This window comes from Rana temporaria, chromosome 11 (assembly GCF_905171775.1).
Source record: "Rana temporaria chromosome 11, aRanTem1.1, whole genome shotgun sequence".
Lineage (NCBI taxonomy): Eukaryota > Metazoa > Chordata > Amphibia > Anura > Ranidae > Rana > Rana temporaria.
In genome coordinates this window covers 20488991-20507878 of record NC_053499.1, presented here as the reverse complement: position 1 = coordinate 20507878, position 18888 = coordinate 20488991, and the positions used below count along the sequence as shown (strand labels likewise).

Genomic DNA, 18888 nt, shown 5'->3' with positions numbered 1-18888 from the left:
TTTAGTTTTTGCGCTATAAACAAAAATAGAGCGACAATTTTAAAAGAAAATGAATATTTTTTACTTTTTGCTATAATAAATATCCCCCAAAAAGGCCGATACGTATTCTTCTACATATTTTTCGTAAACAAAAACGCAATAAGCTTTTAATGATTGGTTTGCGCAAAAGTTCGTTTACAAAATAGGGGGTATTTTTATGGCATTTTTATTTTTTACTAGTAATGGCGGCGTTCAGCGTTTTTCTTCGGTACTGCGACATTATGGTGGACACTTCGGACACTTTTGACACATTTTTATAGCGATCAGTGCTATGAAAATGCATTGATTACTATAAAAATGCCACTGGCAGTGAAGGGGTTAACACTAGGGGGCGGGGAAGGGGTTAAGTATGTTCCCTGGGTGTGTTCTAACTGTAGGGGGGGTGGCCTCACTAGGGGAAATGACTGATCTTCTGTTCATACATTGTATGAACAGAAGATCAGCATTTCTCCCCCTGACAGGAGACGCACACACAGCTCTCGGTCCCCGCTCTGTAACGAGCGATCGCGTGTGCCTGGCGCCGATTGTGCCCGCCGGGCACGGGAGTCGGGGGCAAGCAGGGGGCGCGCCTGCGTGAGAGCCGACGTTGTATTGCGTGCTCTCGCGCAGGGGAGCCGACTTGCCGACGTAAAACGACGGTGGGCGGTCGGCAAGCGGTTAAGGCAGGTTGCTTTAGAAGAAACAGTGTTTAGCTCATTAAACTCCCGTGGATGGAGTTGGGCCTTATATAGTTTAATATTTTTGTAATTTTTTTGTCAACTTTTTAAAATATGAAGTAATATTTGAAAAAGTTGACTAAAAATGGCCAAAATTATTATTTAAAGTCCAACTCGAGCACTTTTATTTTATTTTTCCCCTTAGGGCTAGGTGCTGTGACTTCCTTTAATTCAAACGTACCCCTGTTTAGCAAGATAACAGTGATGCACTCAGGAGAGAAGAGTCGCACACATTGTTGGCTGAAGCTCGTGCCACAGACAAGGCTCCGCTCCACACTGACAATACGGTCTTTGTTTTAGGATGATGATAAAAGCTTTCGACGGGCCCCATCGTGGCGAAAGAAATTCCGACCAAAGGATGTGCGAGGAATGAGTGCCGGCTCTGCGGAGACACTACCTGCCAACTTCAGAGTCAACTCTTCAATGTCTTCTCCTTCTATGCAGCCAAAGAAAATCCAGATGGATGGTAAGGCTGACCACTTCCTGTGTGCCACGATGCATGATAGAATTGTGTGCCCTTCCAGTGCATGTGTTGCTACCACTTTGCTGACATTTTTCTACGTAACTTTATTTTTACACTACTATAGCGTGTTTCCTAAAAGTGCTGTAACCTATTCCTATTTTTTTTTTTTTTCTGTGCATTATGATCAGAAAGTATAAAATATAAATGTATTTCTTCAGGCATGTAAATATGAAATTGTAGCTGTTAAAGTGGAGGTTCACCCAAAAAATCTATTTTTAACACTAGATTGGGCCTAATTATGGGAAGCAGAATCAGGTGTTTTGTTTAAAATCAATGCAGTACTTACCGTTTTACAGATAGATGTTCTCCGCCGCTTCCGGGTATAGGCTAGGGGACTGGGGGTTCCTATTAGATTGACAGCCTTCCGACCGTCGCATACAGCGTGTCACCAGTTTCCAAAAGTAGCCGAACGTCGGTGCGCAGGCGCCGTATAGAGCCGCACTGATGTTCGGCAACTCGTGACGCGCTGTATGCGACCGTCGGAAGGCTGTCAATCAAATAGGAACGCCCAGTCCCAAAGACCATACCCGGAAGCGGCGGAGAACATCTATCTGTAAAACGGTAAGTTTTAAAAAAAATTCGGGTGAACTCCCGCTTTAAGTTTGTAGCCAAAAACCGAGCTTTAAAGTAGAATTCCTGCCTAAAGCCTCATACACACGGTCGGACTTCAAACAAACTTTTCCATGGATTTTTATTTGAAGGGCGTTGGCCGTGAACTTGAAACGCATACATACGGCAGGACTTTTTCAACAAACTTTCCCAAAATCACGTGGTTTTTCAGCTCACCACCACCCTTTGCTCAACTTCTGCTATTGTTGGTTGTTTTTAACATTGGTTCTGGGCATGCGTGCTTGTACTTTGGACTAAAGTCCGATGGACTTCTGTACACACAATAGGACTTCGCACTGTAGGACTTTTGTTGCTGAAAAGTTTGTCCTTTTGCAGAGCAAACTTTTGTCCGATGAAAACCGAAAAAGTTTGTCCGACAGAGCGCACACACGGTCAGATTTTTTGGAAAACCTGCTCATATTGAAGTTTGTTGTCAAAAAGTCAGACCGTGTGTATGGGCTTATACACTAACTAGTCTCAAAGATGCCCCCCCATGCTACCTATGCTGACTTACTTGTGTAAAAAGAGAGGGAAAATGGTGTGTACTTACCCATTTTTAGGCTACTCGGGTTTGGTCATGTGATCTGGTGTTCTGTCGAAGTGCCTGGCTATCGAATAGTGCCCGGGTGGAACTGCGCATGCGCCGCACAAAGCCGCTGAGTTTACCATCAGCTGATGTCTCGTGTTGCCAAGGCATGTTCATGTAGGTGAGGGGCGGATATTTACATGAAGGGGGAGGAATTTTCAATGATGGGCAGTGCTGTGGATAGAATTTTAATCAGTGGCTAAAACTAGAAAAAGCTGCCCTTCAATTGACAAAACACGCCCCGCAAGCGTCCAGGAAGAATAGCAGATAAAGATTTATTTTGCAGATTTGTTTGACCATCGATAAAAATTCCGCCCCTAGCACTGGCCATCATTGAAAAATCTGCCCCCTTCATGTAAATATCCGCCCCTCGCCTACATGAACGTGCCTCGGCAATGTAAGATGACAGCTGATCGTAAACTGAGCTGTTCTGCGGCTCCGTACTGCGAATGCGCAGTTCTACGCAGGCATTTCTCGATGGGGGGCACTTCTCGACAGGACACGACTGTCAGCGGTGGCTGCAGGGGAGGCAGTTCCAAGAATGTCTGTGACATGGGAGCCCCTGGGTGACATCACCACTCCTGCATTTCTCAGCCGTTGCGTTCTATATCCTCTCCTCTGTAGCCTCCCTTCAGTGACACAGGGGCTCACATAATTAGACCAGAGCAGGCTGAAAATAGGTAATTTATCTCCTTTTTTATTTTTATTTTTTATAACCTTGGTTTAGTTGGCATAGGTGTTAGAAGGCGATGGAGATTCTTAAGGCTGGTTAAGGTTCGGCAGGAATTATAATTTAGGCTGGCCATACACAAGTAAAATTTAATAATTTTTTAATTTTAAGAATATCCTTTTTTTCTAAACTTAAGTGGGGGCAAACTAGTGTTTAACAGCATTCAAGGGAGTAGCATGGAAAGTTTTCTCAGAGGAATTTCTAACAATGTGTGTTTTTTTGTTTGTTCGTTCCAAAACCAAATGTTAAAAGCAAACAATATATTTTTTCATTGAATGTACTAAGAATTTTCAGACAAACTTTTATATGAACATCTACTGGTGTATGGCCAGCTTTTGTCTAAGTTTTCATATGTCCTCCAGAGACGTGTTAATTAGATGCTCATCATGTGTCTGATCGTTCTACCTGTACTTCATCCTTAACAACCAATGCATTTCTTCTAACCTAGCTATGGCCTCTGACCACCCCGATCAGCAGGGATAGAGGGGTGCTTACTTGTAAGCTGGTGGAACAGAGGCAAAGCAACCAACTTTGGCTGCAAGAGGGTTTCACATGCAGTAATCTAAAATATAGAAATACCAAGTAGTTAAACTAATCCTTTCACCTCCCAATATGTTCCTGAATATCTCCTAGCTCCATAGTGCTCCATAGTGTTTAAAGCAGTTTTTCTTTTTTTACTTTTACCTACAGGTAAGCCAATAATAAGGCTTTACCTGTAGGTAAAAAGTATATATCCTAAACCTGTACGGTTTAGGAGATATTCCCTTTGCATGCAGTCACTGATGTCAGCGGTGCATGCGCCCCGAATGCCCGGTTGAAGGTCCGGTAGCGCGGGAGTGATGACATCGCAGCTCCAGCCACTCACACCGGAGCCGCGATACCCGGAAAACACGCTGAGGGGAAAAAGTCAATTCCCTCGACGTGGACCGCGATCACCTGCCGACGCCTCGTAAGTACTGTATTTCATAATGAGATAATATGCGGTGCATACTGGCTCATTATGCCTTTTTAAAACGGTTATATACCTGCTGATTTTTTTTTTGTATTAATCTGCAAGGCAAGACACCTAGAGCCACGCCCCCGGCTCCTAAGGCAGTCTACATTAAGCCTCTCTAACTGAAGTTTGGGAAATAGTCTGAATAACTGATTGAAAACAACCTTCCAACATGCACACTTGATTCTTTATAAAGGCTGCACACCTTTTTAACCCATTTATCAATCCAGCAATCAAGCAATGTTATCCTTCACCCATACAACATAAAATGCCTAAACTATTCAGACAGGACTCGCATGACTGACAGGAGCATAGTACAGCAGTGGGGCGCTGGTCTTACTGGCATGCAGGACTCAGAATACTAGTTGGAGTACAAGAGGAGTGTAGGACAAGGACACCTATGGGTACCCACAGAGCAGAAAACAGCATGCCTACATGTATGCTCAGGGATGTCTAGCAATCGCGGTTACTCAGAAATATTCCATGAGTAGAATAGAATAGCTGTGACAGTGTTTTGTCCTGTGCAACTCCCAGTAGCCTTTAAATTTGGAATATGTACTGAGCCATCCCGTACTTGGTCTCTTTTTAGCACCACGCTATAGAGCTGTGGTCTCCAAACTTTTTTTTTTAACAAAGGGCCAGTTTACTGTTGTTTTAAGGGGGCCCAGACTACGTCTAGTTGGATTATAAAATGCCCTAGAGTCAGTTGACTAAACAATGCCCAGTCTTTGGTGTCGGTGGCAGGAATAGTGCCCCATCATTGTCAGTGGGAGGAATAGTGCCCCAGCAATGGTGTCAGTGGGAGGAATAGTGCCCCAGCAATGGTGTCAGTGGCAGAAATAGTGCCCCAGCATTGTCAGTGGGAGGAATAGTGCACCAGCATTGTCAGTGGGAGGAATAGTGCCCCAGCAATGGTGTCGGTGGGAGGAATAGTGCCCCACCATCATTGTCAGTGGCAGGAATAGTGCCCCAGCATGGTCAGTGGGAGGAATAGTGCCCCAGCATTGTCAGTGGGAGGAATAGTGCCCCAGCATTGTCAGTGGGAGGAATAGTGCCCCAGCATTGTCAGTGGGAGGAATAGTGCCCCAGCATTGTCAGTGGGAGGAATAGTGCCCCAGCATTGTCAGTGGGAGGAATAGTGCCCCAGCATTGTCAGTGGGAGGAATAGTGCCCCAGCATTGTCAGTGGGGAGGAATAGTGCCCCAGCATTGTCAGTGGGGAGGAATAGTGCCCCAGCATTGTCAGTGGGGAGGAATAGTGCCCCAGCATTGTCAGTGGGGAGGAATAGTGCCCCAGCATTGTCAGTGGGAGGGATAGTGCCCCAGCATTGTCAGTGGGGAGGAATAGTGCCCCAGCATTGTCAGTGGGGAGGAATAGTGCCCCAGCATTGTCAGTGGGAGGAATAGTGCCCCAGCATTGTCAGTGGGGAGGAATAGTGCCCCAGCATTGTCAGTGGGAGGAATAGTGCCCCAGCATTGTCAGTGGGAGGAATAGTGCCCCAGCATTGTCAGTGGGAGGAATAGTGCCCCAGCATTGTCAGTGGGAGGAATAGTGCCCCAGCATTGGTGTCGGTGGGAGGAATAGTGCCCCAAGGGCCAGATAAAGGCAAGCACAGGGCTGCATCTGACCCCTGTGCCGCAGTTTGGTGACCACTGCTATAAATGGATGTCATTCTCTTATGGCCAGATCCAGTGTATCCACAGGGTTATGAAACCTTTCTTTGGTCTTTTTTTACATTGATTATCCTTAAATTGTTGACTAACTTAGGACTATATACATTTTTCCAAAGTTCTTCATTAAACAAAAGCTTTCCTTTTTTATAAAGCAAACCGGTACATATGCAGCCAAAATACATGTATGGGAATGGTTTTGCCTGTATACAAAAATAATTCCAATTCAGTACAGCAATTCTTGTGATTTATACACCTCTGCCACACTGCATAGGCAGCTGGGTAACACATTTTCACTACTGTCCTCTTTGCAGCTTTCGGTGTTACCTGCCAGGTCATTGGGCAGCAAATCCGCAGTCTGATGTTGCTCAGCTGCTCATGAAACTGAGGCCATTGTTGTTCATAGAATTCCTGAATAAACAGTTGTTTAGTTGAGGGTCTATCAGTATGTATTCAGCATACAGCTTTAGCTCAGTTGTTAGATGTTCCCAAAGACTTATTATTAAGAAAAATGAGCTGCACATTATAATAATAATAAAGAATTATTTGCCTGTTGCGTTATTAATAGTGAAGTACCAGGTTGACCTTCATTTTATTAAAATGTTCAGAATGTACTCTTGGAACGCTGTGTCCGAATTGGTGAGACTGGTCCTCACAAGGTCCGATGCATTGAAGCGTGTGTATTTGTGTGCAGCATAACCTAACACTAACTGCATGTTGTGTTCTGCATGTTTTTTGTGATTATTAATAGGCAATGTGTCTGGAATACAAAGACTGGATTCAGCTACTATTAGGACATACTCCTGCTAACGTTATCTGTTGGTGAGTTCTGGCCTGCACTCCGTATAATTCCAGGTATAGTTTGTGGTATCCATATATAAGGAGCTAGAAAAATTGGGAGGGGAGATGTACTAAAACTGGAGAAGTTGTGCATGACATCCACTTGGCTTCCAGCGTCTCCTTGTTAAAGGGGTTGTAAAGAATTTTTTTTTCCCCCTAAATAGCTTCCTTTACCTTAGTGCAGTCCTCCTTCACTTACCTCATCCTTCCATTTTGCTTTTAAATGTCCTTATTTCTTCTGAGAAATCCTCACTTCCTGTTCTTCTGTCTGTAACTCCACACAGTAATGCAAGGCTTTCTCCCTGGTGTGGAGAAAGCATCTTGAGGGGGCGAGCAGGAGTGTCGGGGCGCCCACTTACTCACAGCTGCTTTCTCTATCTGCAAAGTAGAGAGTGTCCTGACTTGCCTGCTCACCCCCTCCCCCCTCAAGAGGCTTTCTCCACACCAGGGAGAAAGCCTCGCATTACTGTGTGGAGTTGGACAGAAGAACAGGAAGTGAGGATTTCTCAGAAGAAATAAGGACATTTAAAAGCAAAATCAAAGGATGAGTGAAGGAGGACTGCACTAAGGTAAAGGAAGCTATTTAGAGAAAACATTTTTTTTACCTTTACAACCCCTTTAAGCTTTGAAAATGAAAGCTAGAAGCTGATTGGTCTGCTCCAGTTTTAGTAAATCTCTACACCCCCCTGCACCCTTGTGTTCTATAAATGCACCACCATATCCTTTTTCTTTAAAGTGGAACTTTAGTCAGAAAAAAAGTCCTGCTAGATCACTTCAGACTGGCCCCATTTTAAGCTGTATGGGGCCTTACAAAAATCACAGTACTATGGTTACATTGTCTCCTCCCTTGACTGGCCAGTAGAGCTGCACAATTGATCGTTAAAAAATAGTGATCTCTATTCAACCCCCCTGGCGATCTCCAATGCAGAGTTTGCCAATTCTTTCCAATATACACCTTCCAATATAGAGGGACTTTTGAGGCACCATATATTGTATGGTGTCTCTAAAGTCCCTATATATCGGAAAGTGATCCTTCAATTGGTTATCGCCAGGTTGCCTAGTAATATATTTGTTTTCTTGAAAGCCTCTAGTATACTCTTCACTGAGCATGGTTTTAAATACAAGCTGCTCAATTACCCTGACTTCGAGGTGACGGTCTAACAAGTGAAAGCCCCCTTTTTGGTCACTGATTACTTCTCTTTAAACTTGGTGGGGGGGCAAGTGGGTTTTGGCTCAAGCAGCAGGGCTTTTCTTAGTAACATGGTGGAATCATTGTAGGGGCTGCAATCTCCTATTCACCTGTAGGAGGTGCTTAAGATAAATGTTTGCAACTCAACCGTGTGAGAATCGGGCAGCCTCTGGTTTCCTCTTAAAGCAGAGTTCCACCCAAAAATGGAACTTCTGCTTTTTGGAACCCCCCTCCCTCCTCCAGTGTTACATTTGGCATCTGTCAGGGGGGAGGAGGGAGCCGATACCTCTGTCATACAGGTATTCACTTCCGGGGGCATAGATCACTGTGGTGACCTACGCCACGTCTGGCGCCTACTCCCCCCCCCCCCCCCCCGCTGTCTTATGGGAGACACGCATGTCCCAGAAGACAGCAGGGGACAGTTGGCAAGGCTTCACTTCCTGATTCCCTTACCGAAGATAGAGGCGGTGGCACCCGAGAGCCTGAGGGAGAAATCTGCTTCCGATGCTGACATCGCGGGCGCCCAGGACAGGTAGGTGCCAATATATGAAAGGTCAGCAGCTGCTGTGTTTGTAGCTGCTGACTTTTAATATTTTTTTTTTTTTTCGGCGGAACTCCGCTTTAACTATTTCATTTAGGAAAGAAAAATGATAGTTCTTGAAGTGCATAATAAAAACTTTTCCATGTTTTGAATATAGAGGGTAAAGATTAGAACTCCTGTTTGGGTTTTTACTGCTATCCGAGGCTCCATTCTAAAGATTTACCTTACCATTACCTGTTCTGCTACACACTGTTTCACCAGACAGGAAGGGAGGGAAAAACCACAACAGGGACACAGAAATAAACATCTGACAGGACTTGTAGCCTTTCCCCAGTCATTTTATTGAGTCAAAAACATGCAAGAAAATAAACAGAAAAAGACATGCGGCTGCACCCTCGCCTCTTACGTTAAAGGGGAGGTTCACCCTAAAAACGACTTTCTAGTATTACATTGGCCCAAAATTAAGCAGGTGGGAGAATGGATGGACAGCCGCACTCCAAAAAGTCTTGTTGAAAAAAGACGTGCTCTTTATTGTAAAAAGGAAAAAATGCACAGCACACAACAGCATACAGTGGGATAGACAGCTGACGCGTTTCGCATTAACAACTAATGCTTAGTCATGACAGTATTGACTAAGCATTAGTTGTTAATGCGAAACGCGTCAGCTATCTATCCCACTGTATGCTGTTGTGTGCTGTGCATTTTTTTCTTTTTACAATAAAGAGCACGTCTTTTTTCAACAAGACTTTTTGGAGTGCGGCTGTCCATCCATTCTCCCACCTGCTTAATTCTATGCATTGCCAGCACCCGTGTGATTCCTGAGTGGACATTGATTACCTGCCTGTGCTCACCTGGAGCGGCGGTCTCCCTACCTATTATTACATTGGCCCCCCACATTACAATACAATTATGCCTATTATGTTTTTTTGTATGCTGTACATACCTTAGGAACAGCTAATTCACCCGTGGCTTCCGGGTTGCGAGTCCCGCGGGAGTGGGCGTTCCTAACATGCTGGTGATTGACGTGATGACCAAAAACGAGCTCCCCCCCCCCGTCGCGTAAGCTGCGTCACGATTGCCGAAAGGAGCCGAACGGCGGTGCACAGGCGCAGTATAGCGCCGACTCGCCGTTCGGCTCCTTTCGCCAATCGTGACGCAGCTTACGCGACGGGGGGAGCTCGTTTTTTGTCATCACGTCAATCACCAGCATGTTAGGAACGCCCACTCCCGCGGGACTCGCAACCCGGAAGCCACGGGTGAATTAGCTCTTCCTAAGGTATATACAGCATACAAAAAAACATAATAGGCATAATTGTATTTTAATGTGGGAGGCCAATGTAATATTAGAAAGTCATTTTTAGGGTGAACCTCCCCTTTAAACATGAGTTTACTGCTGTTGATTACTTATTACAAAAAATGTACAGCCTTCCCCCTACTTCACTAAGGAAAAGCATTTTCTTGTCTATTAAGGGACACAGGATTGGACACCTGCAAACAAAAGAGGAGGCCAGCCCAAGATGCCCCCTTATCCTCCCATCATGCTTCAGTGTTTTACTTGTCTTAGGAGAGTTGGCACCTTTTCTCCAGCTCTCTGGAAAAGTCTAACCAGTCTTTCCTAGTTCTTTTATTTATTTTTTTCCTTGGATGCTCTCTCCATCAACTTCAGTGAAGATTTCTCATTCTATTGTTGCTTGAGCTGGTGTCTACATAGAAGCTATCCAGATTTGCCTTTCCAAAGTTTTTGCCATTTGAGAATTCCCCTCACTTCCTGTCTTGTAAAATGTCAGCAGTGAGGATAAAAATAAAGCCCCAAAAAGCAGCAAAAAACCCACAGGGGTTCTTCTCCTTCCCCATGCCATCTAAACCTAAAACTGTTTTAGATGGACATCCAATTTCAATCATGGAAATATCCTTTAAATTATTCCATCTGAATGTACTCATTTGTTTTCTTCCTTCTTGCAGTTTATCCACATTACTTCTACAGATGAATATGCAACACGTGAATTCATCTTGATTCTACATTTCCAGACCTGGCCGGCTCCCCTGTACGAATCGCGCTGTTCAGACACTTTGAGATATTTTAATACAGAGTTTTTAATTATCAAGTAAAAATTATAGATAGAACAGATATTTTAGAATTTTACCGTTTGTTATTTCTGTTCACCTCTGTGAGAAATAGAAGAAGAAGAAGAAAAAAGATAAGTTTTATGTAGCTAATTTTCCATGTACGTTCAGTCCATTGTATCCTTGTTCATCCTTATCTTTGTGTTTTTTTTTTGTTTTTTTTACCCGCTCTTCCCTTTTGAATGTACTGTAACTCCAGTTGAGTCCCTGCCGGTCACCAGGGGGCTTTGTAAATGATTCTAGCATTGTAATTTATGGGTATATTTCATAACAAACCTGACTGAGAAAGATTTGTATTTTTAATTGTATTTGTACAGTCTTAGAACATCAAAATGTGTATTTTGTCAGTTGTATTACCTGGTTTAATGTTGCAGGTCTTCCCATCCTTAAACAATCCTTAGAATACATTTACCAAGTCAAAATCACAGTAATGCAACTTCATCTACTTCTTTGTTTTGGGTGGAGAGTATAGCAGTGTTCTGCCCTTACTGCGACAGGCTGAGATCGTCTTTCCACCCAATTTACTGGTGAGAATTCATTAAAGCTGCTGTGCCACTTTTCTGGCGTTTATTCCTCTTGTTAACTTATTGCGCCAGATTTACGAAGCATTTGCAACACTTTTGGTCCTGACCTGTGCACCAAATTTCCGGTAGTTCTAAAATGCACCGCTTTTACAGGAGCAATGAATGCGCCAAATTTGAAATGACATACTGACAGTTTATAACTTACAAAAGTGAAGCTAATTAAGACCAACTCTATTTATGCGTACAAAGAGAATAACTGATTCAGACCGGTTTAGTGAAAGTGGCGCAGCATGCGTTCTTAAAGCGGAGATTCACACTAAAAGTGAACCTCCGCTTTTTGGATCCCTCCCCTTTTCCGGTGTCACATTTGGCACCTTTCAGGGGGGAGAGGGCTGAAGATACCGGTCTGAGACAGGTATTTGCACCACTTCCGGGTTTGGATCCCCTCGGGGACTCCAGCCTGTGACCCCCCCCCCCCGCTGTCTTCTGGGAAACACTGTTCCCAGGAGAGAGCGGGGACCACTGACGGCGCGCCGCGATCCTCGCGCATGTGCAGTAGGGAATCGGGCAGTGAAGCCGCAAGGCTTCACTGCCTGATTCCCTCACAGAGGATGGCGGCGGAAGCAGCCGAGGACCGAGCGATTGCTCAGCCTCGGCTGCTGACATCGCGGGCGTGCTGGACAGGCAAGTGTCCATTTTTTAAAAGTCAGCAGCTGCCGTATTTGTAGCTGCTGGCTTTTAAAAAAAAAAAACGGCCGAACCTCCGCTTTAAAAGTGGCGCAGCATGCGCCAAATTAAAGTACAAGTTCTAGTTGAGTTCATGAATTTTGGCGCATTCTGCACCACTTTTAGAACACATGAGACAGTTTTACAAAATTTGTCTGTGTAAGATCCCTTTCACACAAGGCGGATCCGCTTGCGGTGGTCCACCAGCTGAGTGGGAGATCTCTCCGCTGAGCCGGCGGATGACAGGTCCTTCTCTGCTCACTGAGCGGGGAGGGGCTTGTCGAGCGCCGCTGCTTGCTATGGAGAGATCCGACGAAAACGCACAGCATGTCCGTTTTCATCAGATCTCATCCGATCCGCCGGGACCGATGACGATGTATCGCCATCCGTCTGATTTTATTGGATCAGATGTCAGCAGACGTTTTACCTCTGACATCCGACGCTCCATAGACAAGCATGGAGCGGCCGTTCAGGTCCGCCAAAAAAACTGAAAGGGGCCCAAGTCTTTATGAATACAAGGGGACTGTTGTCAGCCAGACTAAATAGTTCTTATATTCCTATGGAGAAACCTTTGCTTTGGCTTACAACAGTCCCTGAAAATTCATGAAGACTTGCACAGTCAGATTTTTGCAAAAGTGTCTCGTTCTAAAGTGGTGCAGAATGCACCCAATTCATGTACCTGTCTGGAGCTTTTGAGCATGCTGAACCAATTTTTAGAATGCACGCAAGACCCTTTCACAAAATCTGTCTCAGACAGTTTTTCTCTCTGTACGTCTAAAGAGAGTTGGTCTTGATTAGATCCACTTTCAGAAGATATGAACTGTCAGTATTTTATTTTGTATTTGTTCCATAGTTCCTATGCGGAAACCACCACTACAGGGCCATAAATATTTAATTTTGTTATAGATCTCTCTTGTATATATCTCTATAGAGAAGTCTAGACTGATGACTTTACTGGTTCCACCATATACCCAGACTGAGGTGGGTGGTGATACCAGGATCTCGGCAGTAAAGACAGGACATGAGGGTCAGACCTTGTCTCCGGTCACCCAAAACTAAGAAATCTGGATGGGGTTGCTTCTTAATATTTTTGTTAACCTGGTTAGGTTAAAGGATTAATCAACCTAAAGCACAATTTTGCTTACATAAAAGAGCGATCAATGACATTTCCCAAATATGTGTAAAGGAACTAGACATTTTAATATAACCAATAACTGGTTCCTCTCCCCAATTTTACCTTTTTTTAAATGAACATTATGGTGTAATATATTTTAAGTCCTGCTAAAGTATGTGACAATATTTTTTTCCCCCCGACTAGTGCATCTTTGTGTTTTAGGTTCAATTGTCCTTTATTTAGGGATCTACAATCATATATTTTTTTTTTTTGGCTAACGGTTTTCTGTTGGATATTATTGAACAACAAAAAAAGCCATAGACAGCATTTTCTAATTGAATAAAAGGATTTATCCTTTTTTTCTAAATTTTTCTGAACTACATTGCTGGGCCTTTTGGACATTGTACTATATGATGCAGGCCCTTACTGCAGTTCTGGGACCAATCACAGCTCTTTAAGGAGAGGTTTTTAGGCTGCCATAATGCAGCTGTTTTTATACAAAAGGCCTTATCTTTTTGCGTTTTGTGTTTATTTTAATTTGTGTTTGTACCTGAAGGAAATGATCAGGACATGTTCGTTTTATGGTCCTGTTGATTTTTTTTATTTTTTCCTCCTTCATTGTATTGTTCAGAGAGAAAAAAACTGACTATGAATCAGTTCTGTTTCAAATCAAGATGTATTATTTATTGCAGGTGACGTTATGTAAACCATGTCTGTTATTGTTTCTGCTTTTACTTTTCATGTATAAATTTGGATTCCTTGTTACATTTTTTTTTCTAATCCTGTTTGTGTACTTGCTGATTATGTAACAATATATGTACAGTCTATGTACCTTTTGGACTATTTTTATCACAGTATTATTTATTGCTTTCTTTCAATAAAATACTGAAGCATTTTCCACTGCCAATAAAAAAGTAAACATTGCAGAACTAATGCTTCTTTGTGCGCAAAAGTTAAACTGCAGAATCCGCTTATTGCGTTGCTCCGGATCTTGATTTTTTTTTTTTTGCAGCGTTGTGGGTTAATTGGGTCACATTAATTTCTTCTAAAAACTCTGATGCCCTGTACACACGATCGGTCCATCCGATGAAAACGGTCTGATGGACTGTTTTCATCGGTTAACCTATGAAGCTGACTGATGGTCCGTCACGCCTACACATCATCGGTTAAAAAAACGATCGTGTCAGAACACGGTGACATAAAACACGACGTGCTGGAAAAAACGAAGTTCAATGCTTCCAAGCATGCGTCGACTTGATTCTGAGCATGTGTGGATTTTTAACCAATGGACGTGCCTACAAACAATCGTTTTTTTTTTCTATCGGTTAGGTATCCATCGGTTAAATTTAAAACAAGATTGCTTTTTTTTAACCTATGGATAAATAACCGATGGGGCCCACACACGATCGGTTTGTTCCGATGAAAACGTCCATCAGACCGTTCTCATCGGTTTGACCGATCGTGTGTACACGGCATAAGATAAAGATTTGAACAAATGGGTGAACGCTGTTGGTCCTTTATAAAAATCAGATCAGTCAAGTGTGAAAGAGTACTGTCCTGTGTTTCTGAAACACAATTAATATTTAATGGTATGGTGAGTAGACGCATAAATATATTTAGTCTTGTCATTACAGGCTGAACACTTCTGTTCTCTTGTAGATTAAAGCAAAACTAAAGTCGCTATACTCGCCAAAATCTGTTGTGTCCCTCCCCAAGTGCTGGCATCTACTCAGAGTGACGGTGACTTGTCCTCAATGTTCCACTGTGGGGGGAAGTTCTTTCACTGACTGCGCAGGCGCAAACTTCCCAACGGAAATTCCCGAACCTCGCCCGGCATCCAGGCTCATTCTTTAACATCCCCGTGGATTGGAGGATGTTAAAAAAAAGAGCCAGGAGGCCGAGCGAGCGAAGCGACCCATCCGAGCGCAGCGAGGACGTGAGGCCGACTGGCCACTTACCTCAAAATCCACGTCGCCCTGGATGCCGGCCGCCGTTCGGGGATTTCCGTCAGCAAGTTTGCACCTGCGCAGTGCTTGAAGGAACTTTCCCGCATCAGTTCGGTTCCAGGACACCTGGAACCAGCACGGCAGATCACCGGTCTTCAGCCATCTTCATTAGCTAATGCGGTATTACATAAAACCTGTGCATGTGCAGGAGTCTGTCATCTCAGCACAACAATATAAGCTGAGCTTGTCACGCACAACCGAGTTTACACAGCTTTGATCAGGCAGGCAGGTGTATTTTATTGCAGAAGTGACATTGCATGTCTTTTCTGCGATAAATAACCTGCCTTCTTATATTATATGAAAAATGCCTTCAGTTTCACTTTATGTGACCCATTTCACCCCCTACTGGGACCTAAAGTCTAATTTCAGCCAAAATAAACTGAAAAATCAGCACAAGGGACATAACATAGTAGGAGGTTGCTTTTATGTTGATGCCTCTTTTGATATCCTCTTCTGACCATGTACAGTTTCTTTGAATGGAACAGCTGGGCGGGCATCATCGGGCTTTCTTGATACCAGCCTCTTGGCACTATTACCCCTCACTGCACTGGACGATAACTGAGATGTGCCTGGATGGAGGATGATTTTACATAATGCCCTGTTTACACTGGTGGGTTTTTCCCACACTTAAATACACCTTCCTAGTAGGCAAACGTGCATGAAAATTCCTATCTAACTATTCACATCTGTGCGCTGCCCTATTATACAGTGTGCTGTATTTTTTTTAAAGACCTTCATGCTGCATCTTTAGTGCCCCATTTGAAAAACGCATTGCACATTTAGCCCTGGTTCACATTAGTGCATTTTGACATGTCAAATCGGCAGCAATTGCCGACAATGGCACCTTCCCAATCGGTAACGCTACATTTGCGGCGCCACAACGATTTCAAAAAGTCGTTTCTGTACTACTTTATGCAATTTTGGGGTGCGATTTCCATCTCTGCAGAAACCAAGAGGACAGACGTGGGGGTGAAATCATGCGAGTTCCGCAGAACTCGCATGGCTTCATTCCGGCAGCTTACTGTGAACCTAGGCTTAGTGTGTGTTTTTTTTTTTTTTTCAATTGCCTAATTTTTTTTCCAGATGACAAAGGATGAAAATGTAACACCACACCAGTGTGAACTTTAAAAGTAGAGGCATTAGCGCAAGGGACACATCCTACTCATTGTAAGTTATGTCCCTTGTGCCGATTTTTCAGTTTTTTTATTTTAACTGCACATTAATCATGCAGCATCATAGGGTGTAGTGTCTCCTTAGCCTTTGGAAGAATAAATACTTTTTGTATATTAGCAGTGGGATCTACAGTGTTGTGACTGCTACTTTTTCAGGCCTGGTGAGCTGACGGAACCTGGAGGTTGCCAGTACCTGTAGCTAAACTGAGAGAAGCTCTGTGCGGTATCATGAATACGCAGGTGACCATTCTCATTGCTGACTTGGTTTTTACAACTGTAGGCTCCAGGCCAATTTCCTGATCTCAGCTTGACTACATAGTACAAAATCATTATTAAATCTCCTTGACAAATTATTAAACTAAACCTTTTTGCACACAAAGTACAACTCTAGCATTCCTTTATTTACAGGTTAAAAGTTAAATTTGTCTTTGATTTAGCTTGTCTATTTAGAATTTAAGTCGCATACAAAGGTACATTCTTGTCAAATCAATAAATATTACCATTGTGGTACATACAGAGAAGACGCCAGAGACATGCTGGTAGGTTAATTGGATCCTGTCCAAATGGCCCTAGTATATATGTGTGTACGACTATGTGTCCCAAGCGTGTTGAGATCCTATGAGGTAAATGACCGCACCAGCCAGGAAGACCCTGGCTGCAAAAAGCGCCTAGAGGCGATTCAGTTCGCATGTGTAGCGCTATACAAGTCATTCATTCACTACATTTCATATTCCTAGAATGTCCTATTACATCCCTCCATCCCCCCCACTGCCTTTTGGTCACTGGTGACTACTTACTCTGAAATGATTTAATCCCAAACCTGTGATTCTACAAGTCAGGATTCCTAGTTGTAGTGACATTGTCTTTGTTCATTCAGGACAGAGTCAGAGCTAGTGTACACAAGCTTTTGAGATTAGTTGAGGTCAGTATGAGTCTGTGTTTTTTATTCCTCTGTACAAGTCAATATAACTGGGTAGCAAAAACAGAACAAAATTATCTCTAGTTCTCATTCATGTCCCTGATCGACCACAACTGAATTTTGCAAGAGTTGCATGCAGAGATCTACGGGGGTTTTTCTTTTGGAGGGAATGAGGTTGCAGATTTACCTAGAGGTTCTGTAAGAACCTTGTTTTAGCTAAATGCAGGAGCCATTGTAAAGGCTCTGGTCAATCTGCCTGCAAGGAATTATGGTACACATCATAAAACGTAAATTCTGGGATTCCAAGTAGAATTTATTGTAAACGCTGCTGAATTGGCAGTTAATTTAATGAATGTTAATGTTGCCTTGAGTTGCTATTCAAGCAGATTAAGAAAGTTATGCCAATTCGACTTGGAATAAAACAAAGCTAACCAGAAAAATCTGAGAAGGGAGGTGAAGGCCGGATGATTGACCAGAGATGGCTGGGAGCTCAGTGGTGAAAAGAAAATTGTAAAATAAAAGATCATTATAACTGACTGGAATGTAGTTCAAGAGGTCATGAACAATATGGCAAAAGATGTCCATTTACATGGCAATGGTTGGAAAAGAATGAGCGTTAAGATTAATCTGTTCTGAGAGGAACATGGAGGTAACCACCTTTATTTCTAGTTTCTTGGCTGTCTGGTTTATATAATCGGAGCTGATGACCAAAAACAAGCACACGGGGAAGTTAGAATTACTGCGCTCTATAAACTGGTTCAAAGTCTGTGATTCAGAAAATAATGAAGCCGTTTAAGCAGTATGACCTCAAACTGTTACTCAGTAGAGGTTTTCTTTAACCTATTCCTGCCTTTGTAGTGTGTGTGTGTGTGTGTGTGTGTGTGTATATATATAAAAAAAAATGTGTGTATGATAGTTGGAGTCCATATATATTTGGACACAGGCACAATTTTTGTTTTTTTCAGGTATTTACCAAAACATTCAAGCTATAGTTATATAATGGATATCGGCTGAAAGTGCACACTCTCTCAGGATTGATTTGAGGGTATGTATATCTAAATCAGAGGAAGGGTTTAGAAAATTACAGCTCTTAAAGAATGGCCATTCCCTCTTTTAAGGGACCAAAAGTAATTAGACCATTGAATCAGAAGCTGTTTCATGGCCAGGTTTGGGCTACTCCTTTTGTTTTCTTCATCAATTAAGCAGGTAAAAGATTTGGAGTTAATTTCAAGTGTGGTATTTGCATTTGGAATCTATTGCTGTAAAACTTGCATCATGCATTCAAAGGAGCTGTCCATGCAAATGAAACATGCCATTTTAAGGCTTCAAAAACAAAATAAAGTTCATCAGAGAGATGGCAGCAATGTTAAGAGTGGCCAAATCAACAGTTTGGTTCATTCTGAGGAAAGAAGAAAGTACTGGTGAGCTCAGCAACATAAAAAAAAAGGCCTGGATGTCCACGGAAGACAACAGTGGTGGATGATTGCAGGATCCTCTCTATGATAAAGAAAAATATACACTCCAGGGGGTGGGCATATCATTGTCAAAGCCTACAATCAAGAGAAGACCTCACAAGAGCAAATACAGAGAGGGTTCACCCCAAAGTGCAAACCATTCATAAGCCTGAAGAATAGAAAAGCCAGACCAGTTCTGCAAAAGCATTCTTTGGAAGGATAAAACTAAGATTAAACTATACCAGAATGACAGGGGGAAAAAAAGTATGGAGAAGGCTTGGAACAGCTCATAATCCAATGCACACAATGTCATCTGTAAAACATGGTGGAGGCAGTGTGATGGCATGGGCATTCATGGCTTCCAGTGGCACTGGGTCATTGGTGTTCATTGATAAGACTGAAGCAGCTGGAT

The 18888-nt window shown here is 43.1% G+C and overlaps 1 protein-coding gene across 17 annotated transcripts in view; it reads left to right on the top strand.

Moving 5' to 3' along the window:
* The window catches only part of PPFIA1 (PTPRF interacting protein alpha 1), a 163873-nt gene extending 152324 nt beyond the window's left edge, over positions 1–11549 (top strand). For 5 of the 17 annotated variants that reach the window (XM_040328124.1, XM_040328130.1, XM_040328125.1 and 2 more), the window contains 3 exons: positions 1056–1221; positions 6619–6689; positions 10400–11548. In XM_040328124.1, coding sequence (XP_040184058.1) covers positions 1056–1221; positions 6619–6677 — 225 coding nt within the window. In that variant the 3' untranslated portion in view covers positions 6678–6689; positions 10400–11548. Of the gene's footprint in view, positions 1–1055; positions 1222–6618; positions 6723–10399 lie in introns of all 17 variants that reach the window. The other 12 variants (XM_040328134.1, XM_040328133.1, XM_040328128.1 and 9 more) reach the window with 7 other exon arrangements.
* The last annotated feature ends 7339 nt before the right edge of the window (positions 11550–18888 follow it).